At 42.1% G+C, this 17,871-nt stretch overlaps 2 protein-coding genes across 3 annotated transcripts in view; both read left to right on the plus strand.

Moving 5' to 3' along the window:
* Window positions 1-5,087, plus strand: part of LOC143119072 (myelin basic protein-like) — a 42,687-nt gene extending 37,600 nt beyond the window's left edge. Inside the window, exon 4 of the mRNA XM_076280322.1 lies at window positions 1,526-5,087. Within this exon, the coding sequence (XP_076136437.1) occupies window positions 1,526-1,794 (269 nt within the window). The 3' untranslated portion in view covers window positions 1,795-5,087. The remainder of the gene's footprint in view (window positions 1-1,525) is intronic.
* Window positions 1,967-16,726, plus strand: LOC143119073 (myelin basic protein-like). 2 transcript variants are annotated; one of them, XM_076280323.1, is made up of 5 exons: window positions 1,967-2,083; window positions 10,945-11,043; window positions 11,754-11,780; window positions 13,096-13,158; window positions 15,822-16,726. In XM_076280323.1, exons 1-5 carry the CDS (start codon window positions 1,967-1,969, stop codon window positions 15,855-15,857), a joined length of 342 nt encoding a protein of 113 aa, XP_076136438.1. In that variant the 3' UTR covers window positions 15,858-16,726. The 2 variants fall into 2 exon arrangements, with proteins under 2 accessions (XP_076136438.1, XP_076136439.1); XM_076280324.1 differs by lacking the exon at window positions 13,096-13,158.
* Window positions 16,727-17,871: the final 1,145 nt, after the last annotated feature.

The raw sequence follows: 17,871 nt of genomic DNA on the forward strand, positions 1-17,871 counted from the left end.
TGCAGTGGGAGTTCAGCTCAAGGTGCCCGGGAGCATGCTTGAGTTGGCACATCTCTCTCTCACACACACACACACACACACACACACACACACACACACACACACACACACACACACAGTAACTGTCAGACACAACACAAGTAACACACACAATCAGTAACCTGCAGTAAACTGCACGTCACTCAAGGTGCCCGGGAGCATGCTTGAGTTGGCACATCTCTCTCTCACACACACACACACACACACACACACACACACACACACACACACACACACACACACACACAGTAACTGTAAGACACAACACAAGTAACACACACAATCAGTAACCTGCAGTAAACTGCACGTCACCTTCCATCACCCCAGCAGCAGCAGCAGCAGCAGCAGTGCCCAGTGCTCCACTCTGCCCTGCTCTCCTCACGCCCAGTGCTCCCAGGGACACAGCAAGGGGGGCTCAGGTTTCAAAATGTTTCATCACAGTTTCAAAAAATCGTCCCGGATCAGCTAAGACGGGGCGATGAAGGTCCTCTGCTCTTTCATAGCCTGCCGATCAAAGCCCATTTTTCTTCCAGACTTGTGGTCAGGCGGCGGAATACATGATTTTTTCGGCCTCGACCACACCCGTAGTGCCCCGGCAGGCCTGGAAATCAGATAAGTGTCACCGTGCATGGAGTTGAAAATCCATACTTAGAGGAGTTATTTTAGTGACACTGTCCCCATTGTCTGGTAGAAATAACTCTGCGGCCGGGACAAAAGCGCTACTGTTGAGAAAGCATTAGCATGCAGAATCTCTGGTGTTTTGCTGCACCATTCCTCCCAGTACAGTATAGCTATTGTCTTACTGGGAGAGAGCAGAGCTGCTTGGCCTAGCGCTGGGGGAACCAAACCCGTTGGCCTCGGTGGAGGCGACGCGCTGAAGCCATATATCTCTTTACACACTGTGTGCCTTACAAGGGAGTGGGCACGAGTGGTGAAATGGAAATTACAGTTGTTGGATTACACTGGAGTTTTTCATGCAATTGTTGATAATGGTTCTTAAGAAATCCCTGTTAATATGTACAATTTTCATAAAATTTTCTTGTGTGATTATTGTGTTTACTTTCATTTAGTCAGCCTATGACTTTCTTATTAATACCAATCTTTGTTGGTCAAAGATTCTGCTAAGTTGTTGACAAGTCTCTACATAGCCAACCCAGACTGGTACATGTGTTTCCACAAGTAAAGACCATATGAACAGTCAATGACCATAAGCAAGTGAATCATCTCCATCATGTTAGACCCTTGTAAAGTACTGTTAAAGAATCCCATCATCGTTTTCTGATGTTACTGTGTGTGTGTGTGTGTGTGTGTGTGTGTGTGTGTGTGTGTGTGTGTGTGTGTGTGTGTGTGTGTGTGTGTTTGCTGCTCTTAGAAGGGGTGGGGCACCAATTTGACAAACAGCTGTATTGTCTGGTGCCCTCAGTGTGTGCCAGGCCCAGTGCTGGGCCCATGGATAACCCTTGTTGTTGTTTCTGCGCATGTCCAGGCGAGGCAGATGTGAACCAGAACAATGACCACCCGTCCAAGAGGCCGGCGGTGACTGACTCCACGGGTGCGGAGGCCCCCGAGGAGGCCTGGAGCGGCGCCAGCGCAGCTGACCCGGGCGACGGGCCCCGCCCCCACTTGGTCCGCCTCTTCTCCCGAGATGCCCCGGGCCGTGAGGACAACACCTTCAAAGAGCGCCCCTCGGAGTCCGACGAACTGCAGACCATCCAGGAGCACAGCGGAGCAGGCACAGAGAGCGGCTCGGAGTAAGCAAACCCCAGGCAGGACGTAGACTCATAAAGCGCCCCAGGTCCACCCTCGTACGCTTGCTAGCGCTCTTTCGTTTTCTCTCTCCCCCTAGCCGACAGCTAGCTCGTTTTTGTTTTCTCCCCTCTCTTCCTCATCTCTTTCTCTAAACGAACCCCCTTACCAACCAGCCAACATGAGCTCTGGAACCTCTGGACAGGCAGCCTTTGGGCTCGGCCGGAAAAAGAAGAGCCCCGGCGTCCTGGATCAAATTGGAAAGTTCTTCGGAGGGGACAAGAAGAAGAAGGGCAAGGTGAGGAAAAAGAGGGAGATTTATTAAGTAACTGTGGTCTGTTCTGTTTGTTTGCCGTTTATCCAGTTTTATTGTTCGAGTTGAGGGTTTTTTTTTATTTTTATTGTTGCTTATAGGAGTGTTGGTGCAATGGCAGGAGAAGCCATAGTCTGTTGTTTTTGTCGGTTGTATTTTTGTGCATTGCACGCAAGTGAGATCACTTTAAATGTATGGTGATGAATGGTACAAATGTACGCTCAATGAACATACAAGGGTATTATTAACTGAGTTGTATTTCTAAAAAAAAAATTGTTGAAAATTTAATATTGCTTGCTGTTGATTTGCAGTACATTACTTTACAATAATTTCACCAAAAAGCTCACTTTGAAAGTTCTCTTTAAATGTGGTTAATATTGGTACTAACAATGGACTCTTTTTCCACAACTGTATTTATAATGGCTCTTGTGGCTCATGGTTGATGGTACTAGTACTTGGTACCAATGTCATAGTGCAGATATTTCTTTCTCTTTGAATGAATCTCAGAGCCAGCTGGTACTTGGGTGCAGCATGGGAGATAAGGTTAAAGAGTAATATTTGATATTTGTCCTGTGTTACCGCTGATATATTTTATTTAGAAAGTTAAGATTATAAATATTGCATCATTTGGTCATTGGTAAAGATGTTTGTTAGCAGCTTTAAGGACTGTACACATGGATATAATAATGGGTGTATTATATTCCAATTATTGGATTTTGGCCTTTTCTTAATGGTGTGTTGACTGACCTTAAATATTGCCAATAATGACACACCTGTTGATTTCACTCCTTAGAAATAGCACACCATGCTATTCAAGTAGGTTTATAGTAATATTTATGTACAAAGCTGATCTTCTGGGTATTGATTGAATCCAATCCATGGTACAAAAGTGGTGATATTAGCACAGGGAAACCAGTAGGATCCACATTGCCTTCTTATGTCTTCAGTCGTGCTAAATACTGATGCTATTTCCCAAAGTGCGCTAATGGAGTCATGGCTTTGTGTGTACGAGAGTAGTTCTGACAGGGTGTGGTTATGAGCATTTTCAAACTCATGCTGGCTGAAGTCTAGCCTACCTCTAGTCTGTGTAATCAGATGTTGTGAGAGTAATGCTAGCCAGCTACCCGCCCCAAGAAACCCTCTACATGAAATGATCATGAAATGAACATAGATGCTTTCTGAATGATCGTATGAAAAGGGGCTTCAAATGGCTCTTAACAATGTTAACAATATGCAATTCTCCCAGCCTTATCCTGATAGCCCACTAGAGGGTAAGCAGGAAGAAATGTTGCTCTGTTCTCAAGACTTAAAGCCACTGGCTTCAGCTGTTGTGGTTGGAAAACCCCATGTTGTATACTCTTACACCACTACATAGTATTGCCCATATTAGGATAGGATAGACAGTGAAACGTAGAGTTTAGCCCATGTTAGCACATGAACAAATGCAACAACCCTGGTTAGCCTGAACTTCATTTGTGTACAGGAACAAGATTGAGCTGTTTTATATCAGTTTACAGTTTACTCCAAATAACATATTTGCTGTTCCCACCAAAGGTATGCCTTTAGATTTCCAGCCATTTGGAAACCTTTTTTTATCTGCAGTATTTGATAATCTGTGTGTAACTGTAGATAGACCACACTCTGGTTCTATAGCCATCACCACTCCTGTATTGTTTTTCACAAAGATCAAACTTTTATTTTCTAGTCACAGACTTCATCTCGTGTTTTTTTTGCCTGGACATGTATCCACTTGGCCAATGGATATGTAGTGTTATAAATCCAACTGCTGATGTTTATTATTATTTTTGTCTAATTTTGTTTTTTTATGAACATTCCTTTAATATCAATGGGTTGTGTGATGATAGGATGTTGCTGAACTATAGGGATTTGTTTTGTTTGACATCTCATTTTCAGAGAATTGTACAAGTGCCATATTCATCTGCTGGTCAGCCAGTACCATTTGGGATCATTTGGAAAATCTGTTTCATTTTCAATCTACAACCTTTTCTGTTGATTCTGTGCTATTTTACTTGTATGTGAATAAGACCTTTTGCTCGTTAAATAGTTGACATAGTCAGCAATTATTTGTACTATGGTGTAATTTTGTTTCGATTCGTTGTGTTAAAAACTGTTATTTGTCACAGATACATTTTGTGATCTCCCCTTTTATCATTCAGACAATTTTTTTTTGTTGCTGGCTCTGAACAGAGCAGATTCAGTCCAGTCAGTAGGTGTTTACACAGTCAAAGGAATGACCAAAATTAAGTGAATCTCAGGACTTTTAAGCTGGAGTCCCATGTTGTTTTGTGTAGTTGGGTTGGTGAAAGGAGATGCTAAGTGATGCATATTCCCTCGATTCGGTCCCGTTTTCCTCCCACACTGGACCGAATAGCTCTTTGTCACGTGGAGTCTATTAGTCACACAGCGAGCTTAGATGCATCGAGCCCTTAGTCCAACAGCATCCTGAAGGGGAGATGAGATGTAATTAAGATTGCTGTTATTACGCAATTTATTGATTGAGTTAAAAACATAGGCGGAAATGAGCTCTAACACAACGTTTGTTTTTAGTTTGCCTTTGAAATGGGACACAATCAATGCCATAAAAACGAATGGATTTTTTTCAGTGGTGAATTTTATTAAACTTCATTCCGTTTGATTTTAAACCTCTAGAAAATATCAGATTAGTTCACTTTAATTGGTGTGGCTCTATTACAGTTTCTGAGCCACGTGCAGAGAAACTCTGAACTCCTTAAGCCAGCTTTGTAAAACTTGCCTCAGGTTTCTTGTCTTTTATAATGTCAGGAAATACGTGTTTATGTGAGAGAATGGTGTTGATCCCAAAGGGAGTGTGTCCCCCTTTGTAACACTTTACAAACAGTACTACAATGCTTGTGGTTATCTGTATTATCCACATTAGTAAGCCGTTCCCAACCTGATCCTCTTCTAAGCTTTTGGATATCAGCTTGATTAAAATCTTTAACAACCACCACACTGTATCCTCCTAATTATTGCGTTTTGTCTTCGTTTTGTCTTCAATTTCTGTTTGTTTCTAATAACTATGTTTTTTAACCGTTCATTATATACCTTATGGTGTTATTAACATTAATTATTATGGCTAATAAGTTGTCAGCTTATGCATCCTAACCCTAAACACCTCCTGGATGTGAGGTTCATGGAAAGGCTATGTGGGCAATGGAAGTCGATATACTGTACACTGAAGTCATCAACCTGGGACCATCAGTAAGTAGACTTCACCGAATGCGAATGAGGCTGTTTACCTCTCATTAGCCTATGAGTCACGTAAAGCTGATTTTCTTCTGTAAAGATGGATGCAGATGGCGCACTTACTGCTATGTTAGCTACCCAGCCCCAGGTCAGGAGTTCAGCTTCTATAGAAGCACAGATACTGACTGGCTAAATGTTAGCCTTTACATTAGCATCTTACTGTCACTTAGAGATGAAAGCTACTGAGAGACCAAATCTGAAATGTGACCAATTAGACTCTGACTGATGAGTTACACTAGTGTACTCTCACTACTAGCACTCTCAGTTCTAGACCTTTCCACGACCCTGCAAATGAAGATAGCACCCCAACCTCTTCGGGCTGTTTTTCTCAGAAAAACTCCCACGAAGAGTAGAGTTGGTGTGCACTGTGTGTGGGCTTGAAGTCTCACATAAACTTACTTCTTAATCCTTCTTAATCCATTCCCTCATTCTCTTTCTTTTAATCCCTTCTCTCTTTGATTAATTCCACTAAGATTTGTTTACACATTATTGTGACAAAGACAAATGGATATTTATGTGAAGAGGTTTATTTGTCTAATAACTCTCAAAACAGTTGAAAGGTAAAGAATTACATTTCTCAAACACGTTTTTAGGTCGCTTAATTGCACTGAATATCACTGCTTGTCCAGGAGAATATTTAAACATCTCCTTAATGGACATTTCTAATCTTAGAAATTGCTAGTGACTTTTTTTTGCTGTCACCAAGTCATTGTTACAAAATGACTTAAAATTCTGTAAATATTCTTCAAAGGGTTTGAAGACAAAGAGCTGTTGGAAATTAGAATATATTTGAACATTTCCCTCTTGATAAGTAAACAACATTTGGCTAAGGTGATTCAGAGGTGACACTGAAAGCCACTGCAAAACATATTTGGAATATGAATTTCTTTCAACATTACCCAGCTGGGCGTGATATTAATATCAGCTCCTACATTCATTTGAATTTAAAAGGGGAAAAGGAATGAATAAAATTACTTTATACTAAACACATGAAATGCAATGCAACAATGAGCCTTTGCATTTTTTGAACAGTGAATGTTTCATTTGAAAAAGCCTCAGGCGGCTCTTCCTTGGGTATATCTCAACACAGGCTTGCTGATAAACCATATCAGCTGGCCTCTAGCCATGCCTGTTGTAAACAGACAAGTTTAAGGACTGGAGAGCAGATGAATTATGATCAATAGTATTAGTAGGAAGAGATGGGGTATTGTGTTTGGTTATCATTTTTGCTTTATACTAAATTTCATGACTTGTTTTCTGTGTAAAGCACCCTTTTCAGTGGTCACCAGCATGGGCGGATTATGAGGTTTCGGGCCCCTGGGCCCAGATGTATTAAGGGCCCCCCACTAATTGTTGCATATGTGGGAGGGGGGGTTTGGGGGTCCTCCACCAGAATTTTTTTAATTTGTTTGATGTGATTTCCTGTATTCTGGTGCATTTTGGGGATGGCCAATACTAAATTCAATCAGATTCATAGCCTACATCCTGATTTGTTGATATTGAGGCAATGATTCCATGCAAAAGCTTGGGCTTCAGGGCCCCCTGACCCCATGGGCCCCTGGGCCTGGTAGGCCCGTGCAGTAATCCATCCCTGGTCACCAGCCTACCTAATTAAAACATATCGTATCCTGGGAATGTAGACTTATTCAAAGTTAATGAAAATGTGTGAGTTGTGGGGGTAAAAATTCAACATAAATAGACAATGTGAATGAACGCTGAGGACCACACAGAAGAGACACACTACCTCTCTTTGTCTCTGAGTGTGTGATATGTGCGTGTGTGTGCATGTGTGTATGTGTGCACAGTGAGCAGTCTGGCACAATGCAGTAAGGCAAGGCCAGCAGGTTAAAAGCAGCCTCTTATCCGCACTCCTCAGTCCCACAGATAAGAACCAGCATGGAGACAGGGCATATGTTTGTATTCCTAAAGGGAGTATTTTTGTATAAAAAATGACTGCCTTCCCAAAGTAGTGCGCAGATGACAGAGGGGACACTCTTATGCATCCGCTCTCTACCTCAACCCTAGTAGTTTCACATCCAAATAAATGTGCTGTCTACCGCTCTGCTTTTGTGCATGACAATGAGTTGTGTTTCCTGTCTGAGTTCTGACAGTTTCAGCCACCATGCCCCTTGCACCATGCAGCCATCTTTTCCCCTGTTTATTTCAGAGCAGTGCATATTTTGAAATATAAATAGAATGCCTTTTTGTAAATAATATTTTGAATATAAATGGTATGTATTTAATAGATAATATTGTAAATATAAATTGTATGTATAGTATACGGTATAGTAACAGTAGTATTTTAACCCATACCAAACAAGAAGACTCTGAGAGCCCACTGTGAGGAGAATAAAGGGTCATAGAAGTGGTGATAGGTTATATCCATTTGTCCCCACGGTAACGGTAACTCTTGCCAGGAATATCAAATATTGATTTTTCTTAGACCTGAGAGCAGCACCCTTTCCTAGGGCAGGTTGATGAGGGGATGTGATAGTTATCATGTCCCCAGAGCGAGGTGTCAGACTGCAGGACCCCTGTCCATACCGTGCATCCGACAGTGCAGTGCAGACCCCCGCTGCTCAAGCTGACAAGGCTGCGCTCTGGAGAGCCAGGCTCTCCCTGAATCTCATCCAACTCAAAGAGTCGCTCCCCACAGTGCAGACGAATACACGCACCCTCGACAAGGGGCAGCTGTGTCAGTCTTGACAGAGGCGGCGGAACGTCAATGCCCCCCATACACACACACCTCGTCATTCCCTTTTTCCTCCTTTGGAGTTTGTCGATTATTTTAGGAATGGGTGGAGAGTAGCAGAGCGTATCAGGAGGCATCTCAGTGTTCGGTGTAACAGATGGCACCAGCTGTAGAGGGCAGGCAATTTTGCGACCAGACATGTTCGCTTTGACTCAATCGAAACAAATTTTACAAATTTAACATCAAAGTCGAGTCCTACAAAAGGAACCCAGTGACTGTTATTTCTGTTCGGTTCACAGCGGCCTCCTTTGTAGCCAGAAGTGGTGGCAGAAAATGGCTGCTTCACTACAGGTGGAGCAAGAACCTTCAACCATCATGTTTTTTCATTTTGGGGCGAATATATATATATACTGTATATATATATATATATATATAGCTAAAGGATGAAGATAAAGACTGATACTCGGTCAATACTCCGTGAAATGCCCACTCATGGACATGGCCATATTTTTCATAACATACTTCTTTTCCATAAAACCCTTAATGATTTCCTGACAATGAGACATTATTTTCTAGAAAGAAATACCAAGTATTTAATTTAAGTGAGACACTTGTGTTTCCAGTGGCTTTGTGGTCTAGGTTTTTTTTTTTTTCTCGCTCCCTACTTCAGTGAGATAAACTAGAGAACCTCCTTTAAATACACAAAACACCCACCCTCTCATCTTCACCTATAGAGTGGTGGTTTGAGGGGCCTGAAGTGCAGTCATCTCTAAGTTTTCAATGGGCTCTGAAAGCAAGCCACAACATGACCAGAAACTTTCACCCACCATTTATACCAGTCATTCTCACTGCATTCTCACTGCCCTTGTCTATCTGGGTTTATTTCTTTTGATTTCTTGCAGTTCGTCCCTCATTCTCTCCCTCTGCACACACACACACACACACACACACGTCTTCAAGGTCCACTTTCCACCTATAGTTTGAAATGGAAAGGCAGTGTCTTTGACAAATGTGGCCTCTCACATCTCCGGTCCTATTGCCTCCTGCTAACCTGTGTCACCTTTCGATTTCCCATTTGTCAAAAAGCAAACAATCATTCTCAACAGACCCCTAAGCGTCCACACAGATCTTCTGTTATGAATTCCCGATGTCCATTATGGTGAGTTACAACTGCAATAAGACACTGCCAAGCCTGGTGATGCCTTATGCCAATCACAACATCCGACCCTGGGATGCACCCTAACAAGGATCATATGGAGAACATGGCAATGCATCTGAATGAGGATATGTGTCCTGTAGGTCAGGTTAGGAAATCTGAAGTCTCTACTGTACACGATATTGAGACTTCAATATTAATATGATATAATTGAAAATAATACTGAGTATTAATATTGACAAAATAATAAAACAGAGCTAAACAAGACACTATGCACTGTGGGTGCAGTGGTTGTATGCCTAACTGTGAATCAAGGGGTGTAAACTAGATCCATTTGAGTTTATGTGTGAGAGTGAATAAAAATGGGTAGGCCTACTGCAAGCATAATTCCCCTGGGTCTGAGCCTGTGCCCTGGAGTGAACTGAATGAGGTGAGAGCTCGTCTGTCTTTTTTTCCATCTCCCCTCTTCCTCCTGCCGTTGAGGTAATCACCTTTATTCACCTGGAACAGCTCCCTGACTCCTCGTTCGGTTGGGCATTATCACGGTTCTGATTAAGGACCCCGGGACTCATAAAAGACCGTGCGGCTATTCAAGCAGAACAAACGGCCTGAACTTCACAACACGATTCAAGAACACAGACTAAAATAGCATGGCAGATAATGATCATCCGTGTGGTGCTGTACGTGACGCCTGTAGGTTGGAGCTGTTTCACTGCGGTTACGTAGTGTGAGTGTGTATAGCCTATGTCTGTGTGTGTCTAATTAATATCCGGACAAAGTAAAGTAAAGGGAGTCTTTGTGAATTCAGATATGAGTGTGGCTTTGTATTGTGAGGAAGACACTGAGAGAGTATGAGACACTGCCCTGCTGATCCTCATAAACTTCTCTGACCAGCTATATTCTGAATGGATGTGGTTCCGATTGATCCGAGGTGCGGAGCGGATCAATACCAGATCGGTTTCGGCATAACGTTGCTGCTAGCTGAGTTTATTTATTTTGTTTACCGTAATTGTTTCTCTGAGTGCTTTCAAATTTTCAATTGTAGCCCAAACTCTGTTCTAAAAAAATATCTGTATGAGTGAGGCAGACACGAGTGCTCTAGTCGAGGCCACTCCTACAAAGGCAAGTATAATTGCTCTAACCATCTTTATGTAAACTGTCCTGCTGTGCTCTCCTCTGAAGTAGCCTACCCTGTGAAGCACAATCACAGAAGATGTCTGCATGTTGACACATTTTGCATGTTTCTGTGTATATTATATATATATTATTCCTAAATAGTATTTATATTTAGTAGTTGTATATCTAGCACTATCAGTTGTAGACTAATAGATAACATTACTCAAGAATAAATGTGACATTTTCCCACAGGAAATCATTAGCATACACCACCTAGTATCAATCAAACCACCTTAACAATCAACTTCCATGTTAATGATTGAAACTGCCCTAACAAATAGATATTTTGAAAGATATTTGGGCATCTCTGCTATATACTTCTACAATGTCTGAAATTCAATCTCATTATTGGGTAGGCTACTTGAAGGTAATGTTGCAAACAGCCTCTTTCAAGCTCCCTCATAATATTTCTGCATGACTATGGGATGTTCCAAGACTATCCGTGCTGCTTTGGATTTTTCTATCATGAAATTGTGTGCTCATGGACTAAATGCTTGACTGTGACTGTGAAGTAAAGGTGGTGTCTGTCCCTGTTAGGGCTCCTTCCGTGGTCTGTCCTCCTCCCCCCAGCGACCTGCTGCGTCCCGTAGTCGCCGTGGGGATGAGAATGCGGTGGTGCACTTCTTCAGAACCATCGTGAGTAGCGTAGAAGATTTCTCACCCCGACCCCAACCCATAGACCCCCTGATCCCCACTCCCCACCCTGTACACCCCTGACACCCACTCCCCACCCCATAGACCCCCTGATACCCACTCCCCACCCCATAGATCCCTGATACCCACCCCGTACACTTGTGCCAGGCCATACCCCTTACCATTACAGCGAGATGTAGTAGTAAAATAACTACACTACCTCACTGCAGTCTGACAAAGGTTCAGAACACAAAGGAAAAATATCTGATGGAATACTTTTCATTGCCTCCAAATTTATGTATATAAAACATAACTCATCAATTGCCATAGACTTGTAGAAATGGGCCCCTGTTTCATGAAAGGCCAATGAAATTCAATATAAAACAGCCAGCTTCATGAAGCAGATTCTGGAAGGTAACCAGTTTAAACTGGTGACATGTCTGTCCTTGACTTGACTACGCCTACACTTGACTTCTCCCCACACACCCACTCCAATAACACTTATCTGCGTCACACCACAGTTGACCAACACAAAATCCCACGAGAGAGCAGAGACTGACAACAGTTGGCATGTTAACTGTTACACTGACACCTCCTCCACAGCCATGATGAGCCAAACTGCACGTCTACTCACACAGATCACCTCATGATTTATATATTGTGCTGTGCTGTCTGGTATTCTCACCAAACAATGCTCACTGCTATCTCTGCAGGTGTCTCCTGCCCCACCCAAGTCTAGGGTAAGTCTCTGCCATTCATGGGTTGACTCACAGCATCCTCACTACCACAGCCTGTATTGGAGGGAGCTATAGGTCCTGACCTCTCAGCTTTGTCCTGAAACTTTACTGTAGCTCTGTCATTTTTCTCTTTTTCTCCCTTGTTCTTGATGAAGTATTTTAACGTGCTAAGTAAACTCACACAAGCTGGTGCCCACTTGTGTGATTTGCTGCTCTCTCGCCCTCTCTCTGTTCTCTCTCTCTCTCTCTCTGTTCTCTCTATGTCTATGTTGTTTTCTATATCTTTCCAACCCCTCTTGCCTTATTATCCAACCTCATCTTTCTCCTCCTCCCCCCTTGTCCAGTGGAGAGGACTCTCCGCAAAGTTAGGCCTGGTAGGTGGTCCGAAACAGTGATCAGCACCAATAAGCCAACCAAACTAAGGCCTAGAAAATAAGCTTGCTGCCACACCATGTTAATGATATTTATGGAAGCGTCTTGTCTTGAGCGTCACATCATGGCGAATAACATGCAAAACCATCTCTGTGCTGTGGTTCGTCTGCGCTGTAGTCCATGTCTTTCATGTGGCTTCCACTCGTTGCTTCCCTCTCTTGTGGTTCACTGTCTCTCACTGTTCATCTCTCTGTTCCTTTCCGCCCTGTTGATTTCCTGAGTTTGCTTCTTCCTTTTAGCTGGGTGTTTTTTTATTTTTTGTTGCGTTTGTGTTTTGGGGTTTTCAATTATTGAACAGACAGTACAAACTGAAGGGGTGAGCTGTAGGAGGTAAGGCACTTTTAGAAAGATGTGATCCAATCTCTCAGAGGCATAACTGTTTTTCCTTTTTTTCCCCCTTTAACCCATCTTCGAAATCGCCTTGATGCATTTTTCATTCTAGTTTAGAGGTGCTGGTATATATTCTTTTTGAAATTATGGGTGAAGAAGGCATTGCGATCCACTCAAGACACTTTAGATTTATGTTCAATAAATCACCTGTTCTTTTCTAGCAAAGCCTCTACCACACAAATAGCTTTTTTTATTTTTCTTAGATCACAAACACACATACAGTGCATACCAACACTAAGTCCACATGACTTTTAGTTTAGTTTCCCAACCTTTGCTTATTGCAGATTTGCCTCCAGTTCTGTTCATCAAATTATTTCATGGCCATTTGGCTGATACTCCAGAAAAGTTAGCACAGGGAACAGAGAAGGAATGCATTTTATTGTCCTAGCGTTTTTCTTAGATCCTCCAATGACAGTAGGCTACAAAGGGCCCAGTTAGACTAGTGTTTGCCCCAGGCTTTGCTTATCCCTGGTCTGGTCTCTCTCCATCAACACAGGCTGACCAGAAGAAAGGTCGTGCTGGGGACGGCCAGGGGACCCTGACCAAGATCTTCAAAATGGTAAATGAGTGTGGCTCAATCCTGTAATTCCAGTTTGGTTTCGGTTTCCAATTAAATTCAGTTAAATTTGATTGAGTTCAATTGGACACATATCCATTCATGTCAAATTGAGATTGAATTTTTTTTTGTCATTTCACTTTTAATTGGGCTCAATTCTTGTCAATTATTGCAATTTTCTGTGTTTTGGGACAAAAACGGCAACACTCACAATCCATCCACTAGATTATTCATAGTCCTTTGCTTCTTCTTTCCTCTTTCCAACACTATGTGATGACCAAGGTCATCACCAGCACCCCTGAGTGAGTTGTATTCTGACATTGAATCACTTCCTCCCTGAAGATTCTTCTTTGTAACTGAATTATCCAAGACTGAATAGATTTATATCGTCTAGAATGGAAAGTTTATAAATTGATCATCATTCTTCAATCAGAGAGAAAGAGAGAGAGAGAGAAAGAGAGAGTCAAGGAGATAGAGAGAGTGAAAGAAAGAGAGATGGGGTCAGTCTTGAAAACGAGAAGAGCAGAGAATAGAAAAGGGACCAAGAGGTCCATGAAGCCAAATGAAGCGTTGACTTCAGAATATAGAGTCTATTGACGTCAGCGGGGTGGCGGCAGCTTTTCTTATGTGCCAGCTATTTCCAACAGCCTGTAATGCTGGTTCAAAAAAGAACCCCACAGCTTTAATGATATCCATTCACAGAGCTTTGCTAACTACGTGATGCTACTGATAGTCAACCCAGGAGGTGAGCTTCCCGGTGCTTGGCTGCAGGCAAGCCCCGGTCACATCGCATGCTTTTAGCCGGGATAAAAAAAAGCGCTATCTGCATTAGCAGGACATGACCTTGCTATGGCATCATGAATGAATGGATACGTGTTTGTGTGTGAAGGCTTGAGGTAGGTATAAAATACACCCAGCACACACACACACACACACAACAGTAATTTTAGTTAATAATAGGTATACAGAACAGAGGTAAATGCCAAAAAAACACAGATGTGGAGGAGGTGACAGATTAAAGTCCCCACATTGCCAAACCAACACACACTGGCATCCAAAATTCAGTGAGGAGTCTAATGTTCCTTCCCTGCCACAGATCAGCAGACTTTCTGTCCTGTTTGTTTTGATGGCAGACTCCCCAAAAAATGTTCCCCCTTTTCTCTTTTCTTGGGATACAAAAAGCAATAAAGCTTGGCCAGATTCAGTTATCCATGTAGCAGACATTTCTCCAAGCCATGGATGGTGCACAACAATTGACTTTGTGCACCTTTGTTGTTTCTCTTTCCCTCTTTCATTCTATATACCCCACCCCCACCCCCCACACACATATATTGTGTGTCTTTAGAGTTTCATAATCATAGTTTCTGATTCTCTCAAATTTCTCAATCCCTATCTCAGAGTGCAGTGATTGCACCTCCCTCCCTGATTAAGTACTGTTAGGGCTCTGATAACTTCCCATTGCTCTTGCGTCACGCCTGTGTTGCCAAGTGCCCTAATCTCTTGGCCATGCTCCGGTTGTCTTTTGGGATGGGATTTTCATTAGCCAATCAGCCGGCGCTCGTGATACACCCTATTCAATTACGCAGAGTGATAACTAAATCATTCAAAACCCTCCGCACAGTCTTCGCCTGAATAAAAAAATGACAAAAAAACTCTAACATAATTATAAATGTCTAATGCAAAGCTGAAGACAACTACACTTGATTTTAGTTTATGTAGACCATGGTGCTTTGGTAAGGCAGTCCTTTAAAAAAAAAAAAAAAAAAAAAAAAAAAAAGTATTTCACTACACTTAGTACATGTCCGTCATTCTAAACGGAACAGTGCAAAGCTAATCTGCTTTACAGACGGTTTTGATGCCATGTAGCCTTTTGTCTCTGTTTATTTTGTTTTCCGTCCTCAGTAGCAATGCTGCATTTTCACCCCCCCCCCCCCTCTGTTTATTGATTGTGCTTCGGAGCTCAGAGTGCCAACAGGAATAGCTTAAAGCAAAGGCTGCTGTCTCTTATTCCTTTTGTGCGCAGGAGATTTGAAGGGTTTATATAGTATGGATTATCTTAATTCCAATCACTCCTCCCAGAGATTCGTCTCATTTGTATAATCATGTTTTGTTGCCGTCTTCCTCCAAACCCATATTTCCTCTCTCCAGATGTAAGATCTATTCATGGGAAAAAAAAGCTTTATGGTGCTTGCTTCCAATGTGAGATAAATTTAGTTTTTCAAAAAAGCAAACTTCAGATGGGGAAACTCGGCAGCCAAGCAGCAAGGATTTTCAAAAGACAAAATTCACCAGGGATCTATATGCAAAAACTGTCCTTCAGCTGCAAACAAAATACACAAATTATTTCCAACTGTTTCAGGAGCATACCCCTTAACACAGTCATAAATAATTACACACACACTCGTACATAATTACACAATTGAATGGACTGAGCTGACAAATTAAACTGCAATACAGCTCCAAATCCTTGTTTGTGTTCATCTGTCAACAATAAATGTCCTCTTTCTAAAACTCTGCATGCACTTATTTTCACCTGAGAGAGCAGTGACAATGTAGAGACCCACTGTGAGAATTAGTCTGACCTGGCAGCCATTTTTGTTGGTGTGACTTTTGTGTGTGTGTGTGTGTGTGTGTGTTGTTTGCTTCCTCCCTCTTCTGCATTTCAGAGCGGCAGCCGGTCCGCATCGCCAGCCAAGCGCTGAGGTCTCCGACGCCTCCCACTGCGAAAAAAGGAAAGGAAGTTTAAGGAAAAGAGGGGGGAAAGGAGGAGAGGGGGGACAGCGCAGAGGAATCTCCATCTCTCCTTCCACTCGCCTGGCAACCATCCCCCACCTGGTCCTGCACATCTAATGCACTAACCTCACCCAGATCGTTGATGGCAGGTGGCAACACAATCTGTGCCCCCCCCCCCCCCCCCAAACTTTGGCTACCCCCTTCTCTGCAGTCTTCCATTTTGTCGAGTTCCATTTGTTGTCCCAAACAGTCGAGTTGGTCCCACGTTTGCCCAGTCAAGCAACCCAGGTTATTTATCTCTGCCCACAGTTGTTTATCCTCCGTCTGCCTGTCTTAAATCGAATAACACCGTAACAATATCTACCCAGACTGGACTGGGTTGAGGCAGGTTCAAGATAACCGTCTAGCTACAGACCTTCAGTGTGCCTTCGGTCCAGCTCTGGTTGAGTTCTCTATGCCATATGCGTCTCGTCACACCTGTCCTTGTCTTTCTCAAAGGGGCATCTCTGTGAATCTGTATAATCAAGCACAGCTTAGATAATATGATGTTTGAAGCATTAGATAAGCAATTCCAGCTTATGTGAGGCACTCTTTGTTAAGTGTTATTCATTAGTGTTGATGTTCTGTACAGCATGTTGTGCACTATTTCTCAACATCATGTCTTGTGTATGATACTCCTCATGTGTTTCCCATGAAAGCCTTTGACTGGGCATGAATTGTAATGATGTTCTTTGAAGCTATCTAAACAACTATCTAAACTTCCGATGGAATTCTATCTTTGTTGCAGTATGGATTGATAATTTAACAATAAAAGGGTATGGCCATCCTTTCCTAACAATTTTTGTCTGTCTGATTGAATTAAAACAAAGGGTTGATTAAAACACTGAGGCTGTGACCGGTATGGACTAAGTACTAGACGTTCCTCTTCTGAATTGTACTGTACTGTCTCTCCACCCCACCTCCTCTCCAGGATTGGTGGATCTGAATGCAGGAGTGCCAGTGCACAGGATGTTACATCACTGTGTTTATGTGGACACTAGTAATACTTGTAGATTTGACCTTTCCCTCTTACAATGTCCTATGTCATTTAGATCTTGTCCTCATGTAGTCTCCACTTCAATCTTTGTCTTCAGTCATCTGTTGATACCACAACTAAATACTGCCCTGCAAAAGAAAAATAACAATAAGAAAGAAAAAAAATCATGTAAGACTGTTCTTCATTCTCAAATGGACAAAGAATGTAAATAACCATGCACAGCACACAACACCACACAATGCGTGTGTCTTTCCATGAGTCTAAACTTTAGACTCTAGAGTAGGGGTCTCAAACTCAAATGAGCTGGGGGCCACTTCTGCCAACGTCATCTGATTGGAGGGCCGGCTATTTCTGAAAATGCTAAATGTTTTTTTTTTTTTTCAAATACCACACAAAACCACAAAAGTGCAAGTGTTTTTTTATCTCTTTTTAGACACCTGTGCTAGCAACCTTAGCTTATAAATAAAATAATGATAAAATAAATATTAATACAAATTATATATATAGTATGTGTGTGTTTCACACCAAATAAAAATATTTTCCTCTCATAACTTATTTAAACCTGCATGGCCAACTTTAGGCGCCAGGTTTAAGAAAACAACACCATTGGATGGTCAGAGATAAAGTCCTACTGTAAATATAAAAATCTATATAAACAAAAGTTTATGAAGGGGGTAAATTTACCCACTGGATAGCAAGCACCTCAAATTATGCACCTTTCAGTAAATACTGGATGTTGAACATATTTGAGCAGGTTTACTTTCTTTTTTGTCATATTACCCATATAACAAATTAACAGGAAAACAGTAGGCCTAAAATGTAAACCAACAATAGTAAACTGTTACTAGCCTATAACCACAAACCGTTATTATAGACCTACAATAATGTACCCTGGTCAAATCAGTTCCTGGGTGACTGTAGTTCTTCAGAGCCCTATTTTTACTACC

The sequence above is a fragment of the Alosa pseudoharengus genome, unplaced genomic scaffold (assembly GCF_046254945.1).
Source record: "Alosa pseudoharengus isolate Yale_2024_CS ecotype anadromous, Long Island Sound unplaced genomic scaffold, YU_APseudo_1.1 YU_APseudo_1.1_scf_12, whole genome shotgun sequence".
NCBI lineage: Eukaryota > Metazoa > Chordata > Actinopteri > Clupeiformes > Clupeidae > Alosa > Alosa pseudoharengus.

Bases quoted from the DNA above. Each gene is read 5' to 3' on its own strand.
- LOC143119073 (XM_076280323.1), top strand. From the start codon at position 1,967: ATGAGCTCTGGAACCTCTGGACAGGCAGCCTTTGGGCTCGGCCGGAAA. The intron at 11,781-13,095 runs GTAAGTCTCTGC...CCATCAACACAG, and splicing joins CTGCCCCACCCAAGTCTAGG to GCTGACCAGAAGAAAGGTCG. The intron at 13,159-15,821 runs GTAAATGAGTGT...TCTGCATTTCAG, and splicing joins TGACCAAGATCTTCAAAATG to AGCGGCAGCCGGTCCGCATC.